We start from the raw sequence: 9,745 nt of genomic DNA, 5'->3' as shown, positions 1-9,745 counted from the left end.
CTCCTGTATTGATCTTCTATTGTATCCTATGTGAATTTATATAGACTAATCCACTATCACTGCTGTGTGGAATCAGTAATAGTAGGATTTCCACACAGCAAAACTATCATGGAATCCACACAGAAGGGGTAGTGTGAATTAGTCTACCCAGGACATAGTAGGACCTCCACACAGAAAACTATGTCCTGGGTGGACTAAGTCACTACCCGTGAATTCAGTGATAGTTTTCCTGTATGGGACAGTTTGTCTTTAAGTTTTGTGTGCAATTGTTGTGGAACTATGGCCCTAAGTCAGCTTGGATCGCTATATTCCAAAAATGAAAATCAGCCAATTATCGGAAGTGCACATGCACTGCGAAAGCAGTGCGTGAAAGCCACATTGCGATCGCCGTGCAATCACAGCCTCAGTGATATGCAATTGCAGAGTGATTGACAGGTAGTGACTGCTCTTGTGTATTAATATGGCGTTTGTGGGGAGTGGTTGGAAAAATGCAGGCGTGTCATGGGCGAATCTGATGTCAGCTGCAATAGCTTGCAATCAAAAACATGGCACCGGTGCAACTGCATCCGCATTATTCTGAGTAGGCATGGTCCAACCGCAACTGTTGATGGTACTCGGTCTCTGTGAATAGATCACACCTCTCCGACTGCATATGCAGAGTTGTGATCATATCAGTAGGCATCTTTTGACATTTCTGGGCCGCACTTCACATGCGATTTTTCACAGCAGCAGTACTGAGACAATTGTAATTTCAGACTCAATAGCGATCCATGCTGAATCTCTCCCTATATCCTCTATGAGGACTGGCTCTATCGGGACTGTTACCTGCATATTGTTTCTGCTCTGTATTTACCCCTTGTTCCTGTATACAGTATCTATTTCTTTGTGTGGTGACAAATAAAAAAACAAAAAACATTGCTTCAGTTTCATCTGCTTGGTGTCTGGGTGATTAAGAGAATCCCATATCTTCACAGTGCACATACATATATGAATAAGCGACAAAGAAACCACCAATCAGCACCAACATAGCATTAGCAAACAATCACAACTCTTTTACTAGTGCTGGAGACCATCATCATTCACTATATGCACTTGCCCGCTTTCAAATTAATAGTTTCTCTTAGGTGCATCATTTTTCCAGTCTGTATTTCTGTTTGCAAATGCGGGTACTTGCACCTCCTGTACTTGACAATAGCTAGAAATTAAAAGTTTAGAAGAGTTTAAACTAGGCTTGTTTACTTTGGTAGCATCTTAGAAGTGACTTATATCCCTTTTCCACTAAAATTCACGGTCCTACCTGGATTTCCAAACCCAGGTCACAGCCGGGTCAGACCCCGTTCACACCATAGGTTGGACCCGGCATATTGGTGGGTAGACCCCTTTCAGAGTAATGAGGGCACAGAACAGCCAAAGTGTGACAACGTATAAATGTATTAATCATATGCTATCTATTGTTCAGTAACATGATATTACTTTATATCATTCAATGCCACTCCCCTACATTGTTTCACAGCACACTAATTTGAAACCAAACTGCTATATTTAAGATTTTGGAGAGATATGTCCACGGCGTGCTTCATGTCTTTAGGAACAAAAAGATAAAAAGAATTTACCCTAAGCTGCATATGTCCTTGGTTTTCAACAAACCATCAGCAAATGTAACACTGCTGTGCACTAAAAAGACATTATATCAGCAACCAGTCACCAAATATAGCATATGTAAAAATTCCCTATTAATTTCACCATCCATAATATATACTGTACTTAATGTATTTTGTGTGTTAAACAAACTCTCCATTAACGAAAGGCAATTAATTTAAATACCATTTCAATAGTACACTTCTTTACAGAAATAATGTTAATTTTCAATGTGATTTTTGGATTCAATTTCAGTACATGGGACCTCTTGGATAGCATAACTAAACTGGTTCAGAACAATCACTAAACTTTTTTCAGAACATTAAAACTTATGCTCACCATGCTTCGGGCACCGTGGCTTGCTCAATCACCACAGGTTACTACTGCCAATAGATGTCAACATGGATAGTGTTATAAGGCAGTTTAGTTATGTTAGCCCAGGAGGTCCCACATTCTGAACTTGAGAAACCATTTACATTAGTAAAGAAAATATTAAAATCTGGCAATACATAATAATAGCCTATCACTGTAGATTGTAATACATCGATCACAAATATTAACATCTGTCTGCATAACGTTTCAATTAAAACTGAAAAAAAACCCAGTTATTGTTGTCAGCACTTTTCGGTTCATCCTCCTCGATTCAAACAATTTGAAAACATATCTATCAAAAGTCTTTAAATTGTATCAGTGGATCTAATGTCTGTCTAATAGTTTATGGTGCACCACTCTCATGTCCTGACGTGGGGACCTCAGGTTGCACACTGTCTGCCAGGTTGTGTGCATGTTCTAGGAAAAGGTCCTTCAGTACACTTAACTCTTTGGTGAGTAACTTGATTTTAGCCTCCAGCCTTTCATTTTCCTCTTTCAACTGATTGACTCTTTGCAGTGTGTCTTGGGCTTTCTGTTTGCTCTTTAAGCGGCTCTTCTTAACAGCCATGTTGTTACGCTCCCTGCGAAGACGGTACTCTTCACTGCCACGATCCATCCGCTGTGACTTTTTGCCGTTTTTACTAGGTGGAGTGGCTTTACCACCTCCTTCTGGGTTTATTGGCACAAGTTGAGGAGTGGCTGGACTACCCATATGGGCATCACTTAGGCTGTCAGATGTAGTAGATGGGGAGAGATTCATTGTGGATGAATTGTACTGACTTTCAGTCAATGGGAACAGCTTGGTTGATGAGCTGTAGTGATATAAAAAACAAAAGTGTTTATCATTTAAAAATAAAAATAAATCATACAATATATATATGCTAGAGAACTGCAACATACTGTATCGTAATATACCTGGTCTATTATTATTAGGACTAATTTGGTGGTGGTCATTTGCTGGATGTATATATACACTACATGACTAGAAGTTTGTGAACATTCATTCTAATTAGTGTTTATAGCCACTTCAGCCACACCCAACATGGTTTGGTCACAGGATGCCACCTTTTCAACATGTCAGTTTTCTGCCCTCTAAAATTGCCCAGGTTAACAGAAAGTACTGTTAAGTAGATAAGTCTATGAGCAAAAATCAGTTCAGCTGGGAAGAGGTACAAATATGTCCTCATACAGTTTTGCTGCAGTCTTGCCAGGTCATGTGAGAATCTTCTAGCGTCAGGCATCTTTTTTTGCGGAAAATGTGTCTTAATCGCATTGAATCTGTATATGAAGTGCTACAATGTAGCAGCTGCAGCTTTTTTCAAATACAAGTTCTGTTCTGCTACATATACAGACTCAGTCACACATAATATATAAGTGTCATATATTTAATTAATCAGCTCAGTCTCCTAATGCATCCTAGTCACATTGCATTGTGATTAAGACCCATTTTGACCTGCACCTCTTTTTTCCAGATAATGCTAAAAAATACAATGACATTCTAGAGAATTGTGTATTTCAAAAATTTGTGGGAACAGTTTGGAGAAAACACTTTTCTGTTAGAGCACGACAGATGGCCCTGTGCATAAAGTGTCTATTAAAAACGAGATTTATGGTAAGAACTTACCTTTGTTAAATCTCTTTCTGCGAGGTACACTGGGCTCCACAAGGATTGGACAATGGGGTGTAGAGTAGGAGCTTGATCCGAGGCACCAACAGGCTCAAAGCTTTGACTGCTTCCAGAATGCACAGCGCTGCCTCCTCTATAACCCCGCCTCCCTGCACAGGAGCTCAGTTTTTAGTTAACCAGCCCAATGCAGTAGCAGGAAAAGAGACGACAACGGTTAGTAGCCACATACACCACACTCTCACGACAAGAGAAGTGTCAGCGGCTAATGCCAAACCAACCCAAAGAAGCTAAGTGCGTCAGGGTGGGCGCCTTGTGGAGCCCAGTGTACCTCGCAGAAAGAGATTTAACAAAGGTAAGTTCTTACCATAAATCTAGTTTTCTGCTGCGGGGTACACTGGGCTCCACAAGGATTGGACAATGGGGATGTCCTAAAGAAGTTCCTTATGGGAGGGGACGCACTGTAGCGGGCACAAGAACCCGGCGTCCAAAGGAAGCATCCTGGGAAGCGGCAGTATCGAAGGCATAGAACTTTATGAACGTGTTCCTGGAGGACCACGTAGCCGCCTTGCACAATTGTTCAAGGGTCGCACCACGTTGGGCTGCCCAAGAAGGTCCAACAGACCGAGTAGAATGGGCCGTAATGTGAGTAGGAGCTGATAGACCAGCCTTCACAAAAGCATGTGCAATCACCATTCTAATCCATCTGGCCAGGGTCTGCTTGTGAGCAGGCCAGCCATGTTTGTGAAATCCAAACAAAACAAAGAGAGAATCAGATTTTCGAACAGAAGCAGTTCTCTTCACGTAGATACGGAGAGCCCGTACCACATCCAAAGACCTCTCTTTGGGAGACATATCAGGAGAGACAAGGGCCGGAACCACAATCTCCTGATTAAGGTAGAAAGAAGAAACCACCTTAGGTAAATATCCGGGACGAGTCCTAAGAACCGCCCGGTCACGGTGAAAAATCAGATATGGGGAACTACAAGACAAGGGCCCCAGATCCGACTTTCTTCTAGCAGAGGCAATAGCCAGCAAGAACACCACCTTAAGGGAAAGCCACTTAAGGTCAGCTGAACCCAGGGGTTCAAACGGAGGCTCCTGCAACGCCTCCAAAACCACAGACAAGTCCCAAGGAGCCACAGGCGGGACATAGGGAGGTTGGATACGCAACACACCCTGAGTGAAAGTATGAACATCAGGTAAAGTCGCAATTTTTCTCTGAAACCACACCGACAAGGCAGAAATATGAACCTTAAGGGAGGCCAGACGCAGGCCTAAATCTAGGCCCTGCTCCAGAAAAGCCAAAAGTTGGGCTGTACTAAACTTGGAAGCGTCATAATAATTAGATGCGCACCAAACAAAGTAGGAATGCCAGACCCTATAGTAAATCCGAGCAGAAGCCGGTTTCCGGGCCCGCAACATAGTTTTAATGACCTCTTCAGAAAAACCCTTAGCCCTCAAGACGGAAGCTTCAAGAGCCACGCCGTCAAAGACAGCCGGGCTAGGTCTTGGTAGACACAGGGGCCCTGAACGAGGAGGTATGGGCGTTGTGGAAGCAGAAGTGGACACTGACGATAGGCCTTGCAGGTCTGAGAACCAGTGCCGTCTGGGCCACGCCGGAGCTATGAGAAGCAGATTTCCTTTTTCTTGCTTGAACTTCCGAATTACCCTGGGCAGGAGTGACACCGGAGGGAACACGTACGGCAGCCGAAACCTCCACGGCACCGCCAGCGCATCCTCGAATGCTGCTTGAGGATCCCTTGTTCTTGCTCCGAAGACCGGAACCTTGTGATTGTGTCGAGACGCCATCAGATCTACATCTGGAAGACCCCACTTTTCCACTAGGAGTTGAAACACTTCTGGATCCACTCGCCGGCATGCACGTCCTGATGACTGAGAAAGTCCGCTTCCCAATTCAGGACTCCCGGAATGAATATTGCCGATATGGCCGGTAGATGGCGTTCCGCCCAACGTAGAATCCGTGAGACTTCCTTCATTGCTGAACGGCTTCGAGTGCCGCCTTGATGATTTATGTAAGCCACAGTGGTGGCGTTGTCCGACTGTATTTGAACAGGACAGTTCTGAATTAAATGCTGGGCCAGGTTCAACGCATTGAAGACCGCCCGCAATTCCAGAATGTTGATCGAGAGGAGAGACTCCTCCTTGGTTCACCGACCCTGAAGGGAGTGTTGCTCCAGCACCGTGCCCCAACCTCTTAGACTGGCATCTGTCGTCAACAGGACCCAGTTGGATATCCAGAAGGGACAGCCCCTGCACAACTGTTGGTCCCGGGGGCCACCAAAGTAGCGAGTCAATGAGATCATGCGAGACCTGATCCGGTGAGGCAGGCCGTCCCACTTGGCTAGAATCAGCCTCTGGAGGGGGCGAGAATGGAATTGAGCATACTCCACCATGTTGAATGCTGAGACCATGAGGCCCAGCACCTGCATTGCCGAATGTATCGACACTTGCGGACGAGAAAGGAAGCAACGAATCCTGTCCTGAAGCTTCAGGACTTTCTCCTGAGACAAGAACAACCGCTGGTTGTGAGTGTCCAATAGCGCTCCCAGGTGCACCATGCTCTGAGCAGGGACCAGGGAGGATTTCTTCCAGTTGATGAGCCACCCGTGGGCTTGTAGAAACCGGACAGTCATACCCAAATGACACAGGAGAAGTTCTGGGGAATTTGCCAGGATTAACAAGTCATCCAGGTACAGCAGTATCCTGACCCCTTGACGGCGGAGTACCTCCGTCATCACCGCCATTACTTTGGTGAAGACTCGCGGAGCCGTTGTCAAACCAAAGGGTAACGCCCTAAACTGGTAATGAAGGTTGCCAATAGCGAACCTCAGGTATTGCTGATGTGACGCTGCTATAGGAATATGCAGGTAAGCATCCTGTATATCCAGGGAGACCATGTAGTCCCCAGGTTCCAAGGCCAGAACTATAGAGCGAAGGGTTTCCATACGGAATTTGGAAACCTTCAAAAACCTGCTCAATGCCTTGAGGTTGAGAATGGGCCGGGAGGACCCATTCGGTTTTGGGACTAGAAACAGCGGAGAATAGTACCCCGGCCCCTCTGAGCAAGAGGCACCTGTACTACGACTCCTGTATCCAGGAGGGCCTGTACCATCGAATGCAAAGTGTTTGCCTTTGTCTGGTCCGACGGGACGTCTGTCTGGCAAAATGGATGAGGGGGTCGGTTTTTGAAGGCTATGGCGTAACCTCGAGTGACGACTTCCCGTACCCAGGCATCTGAAGTGGTTTTCAACCATTCCTGGGTATACCCTAGAAGCCGGTCCCCCAGAGGGAGGCGCGCCCCATCATGCGGCAGGCTTATCGGTCTTGGAAGCTGGCTGACGGGCAGCCCAGGCTCTTTTGGGCTCTGGCTTACCAGGTTTGGAAGTGCGGGCCTGTTTGTGGTACGCCTGACCTTTTGCTTTACCTGAAGGGCGAAAGGACGTACCTTTAGCCTTCGACACAGAAGGAGCGGTATTTGGTAGACAGGCAGTTTTGGCAGTAGCCAAGTCAGCCACTATCTTATTTAAGTCCTCCCCAAACAGAGTATCTCCCTTGAAAGGGAGTACCTCCAGGGTTTTTCTAGAGTCCAGATCCACAGACCAGGATCTCAGCCACAATATCCGGCGAGCCAAGACTGACGTAGTAGAGGCCTTGGCTGCTAGGATACCGGCATCCTAAGCCGCCTCTTTAATATAGCGAGAAGCTGTGACAATATATGACAAGCATTGTCTAGCATGGTCAGAGGAGATTTCAGTATCTAACTCCAAGGCCCACGCTTCAATAGCCTCGGCAGCCCATGTAGCTGCAATAGTGGGCCTTTGCGCAGCACCCGTGAGGGTGTAAATCGCTTTCAGACAACCCTCCACACGCTTATCCGTAGACTCTTTTAGAGACGTGACGGTAGTGACAGGCAGAGCTGAGGAAACCACCATCCTAGCCACATGTGAGTCCACTGGAGGAGGCGTTTCCCAATTCTTAGACAGCTCTGGCGTGAGGGGATAGCGAGCCAGCATTTTCTTGTGAGGCACAAACTTCGTACCCGGGTTTTCCCAGGGTTCCTGACGTATATCCACTAGGTGGTCAGAGTGAGGTAAAACTTGTTTAACCACCTTCTGACGCTTGAACCTATCTGGTATCTTAGGAGGGACGGATGGCTCGGGATCATCCGTAATCTGTAGAATTAACTTAATAGCCTCCACAAGATCAGGAACATCCACATGTGAACTACCCTTCCCATCAGCCGTATCTGGGTCAGAACCTGTGGGGTCAGTATACGTGCTGTCTTCATCAGACGAGGTGTCAGTGACAGCAGTGGATTGTGAGGAGACAAGCGCTCGCTTAGAGGACCCCTTGGACTTAGGCGAGCGATGGTCAGACTTTTTAGTAGTCAGGGACTGGTTCAACTTCTTTAACTGAGCAGATAAATCGTCCGCCCACGGCGGGTTAGCTGCAGGGACCACATACGGTTGTACCGGCATTGGGGATCCCATAGGGGGTGTTAGTTTATGAACTAGCTTATGCAGAAGCGTGGAAAAAGCAGCCCACGGTGGGTCAGTATGTGCCTCCGTTGCCACAGTCCCACTGGGGGGCAAGGAGCCCCCAGAACCAGAGCCCACAGCTGCTATATTCTCCTCATATGGATCTGTGGCTTCAGCAACACCGGCAGTGTGTTCAGCCCCAGAACCGTTACCCTCAGAAGCAGACATGATATAACTTGCAGTATCAGGTAACACAGTACAATTATCAGCAGCACTATACCTCTAAACCCAAACCCCTGCGCAGTGTAGTCAGCAACAGCAGAGATAAAGGAGAGATATGGTGACTAAATCACAGAGAAAAATACGTAATACAGTACATCTTTGTGAAAATCCTATATTAGATAAAACCTGACGCACCAAGCCCCCTCAGGTTATAGAAAATAGGGATAGCAAGTTGAGTGAAAGACACAAAATGGACAACACTCAGCTATCAGAAGCACACACAGATTGTACAATGCAGAGGTTATTACTGACAATAATACTGCACTGGACTAGCTTACACAGCTATATAACAATAGATATAACAGTACACAGTAAGAACTGGATGTATATCACAGGGTAATTGTACTAGGAAACACTGACTAAGTGCACTCTTTCTTACTAACACTGACTAAAAAAGGCAGGTAGAATACTTAAGTGTCATGTAAAGTCACAGTACTGACAACCAGGCGGCTTTACATAGGAGGATTTGCCCAAGCAGTCCCAGGAACAGTGAGCTGAGGGATAATGGCGCCGCAGACACTGACAGGGAGTGTGAAAAAGACAGAGATGCAGCTCCAGGGCGGGAACACTTGCTAGAAATGGCGCCCTGGGGCTGGGGGAGGGGCTTCAGGTCTAAGCCTTATCCCCTCTGCTGGCAAAACCACTGGGTACTGTGGGCGATATAAGAATTGGTTTAGAGAGAAAACCTGACCTGCGCCCATGCCCTGGTGATCTAGTGGGATCGCCTGTATCCAGTGTCCACCGACAGCGCACGCGGCCCGCCTCCCACTGACCGCGCCGGATAGCGATAAAGACCGGGTCCCGCAAGCGGGACCCACTTACCACCTTTCGAAGCGCGGCCACGCGATCCTGGAGAGCCCCAGCCGTGTGTGTCTAACGTGAAGAAAACCGGAGCCTCCGCTGTAGGTACCCGGCAACCAGGGCTCGGGAGTGTACACCGCCGCTGGGGAGAGCTGGAGCTGCAGCAGTGAATGTCACAAGACATTTACCACCACTGCTGCCCTTGAAGTCTCCACTTTTTACCTCATAAAAAGCTTTTCTTAGGGCTGCTTGGAGCAGCCCCTCTGTTATGTGCCTGCTTACTGCAGCACCAACTTACAAAACTGAGCTCCTGTGCAGGGAGGCGGGGTTATAGAGGAGGCGGCACTGTGCATTCTGGGAACAGTCAAAGCTTTGAGCCTGTTGGTGCCTCGGATCAAGATCCTACTCTACACCTCATTGTCCAATCCTTGTGGAGCCCAGTGTACCCCGCAGCAGAAAAATGGTTTGTGAGTTTAGTGCAGACCAACTAGACTAGCCTTATACGGAGCTCTGACATCGTTAAATA

General features: G+C 46.9%; 1 protein-coding gene across 6 annotated transcripts in view; it reads right to left on the bottom strand.

The window, feature by feature from the left end:
* Positions 1 to 924: 924 nt before the first annotated feature.
* The window catches only part of CEBPG (CCAAT enhancer binding protein gamma), a 152,557-nt gene continuing 143,736 nt past the window's right edge, over positions 925 to 9,745 (bottom strand). For all 6 annotated transcript variants that reach the window (XM_063940353.1, XM_063940350.1, XM_063940348.1 and 3 more), the window contains one exon: positions 925 to 2,822. In XM_063940353.1, the coding sequence (XP_063796423.1) occupies positions 2,354 to 2,822 (469 nt within the window). In that variant the 3' untranslated portion in view covers positions 925 to 2,353. The remainder of the gene's footprint in view (positions 2,823 to 9,745) is intronic.

This window comes from Pseudophryne corroboree, chromosome 9 (genome assembly GCF_028390025.1).
Source record: "Pseudophryne corroboree isolate aPseCor3 chromosome 9, aPseCor3.hap2, whole genome shotgun sequence".
NCBI lineage: Eukaryota > Metazoa > Chordata > Amphibia > Anura > Myobatrachidae > Pseudophryne > Pseudophryne corroboree.
This window is presented reverse-complemented; position numbering and strand designations above follow the sequence as displayed.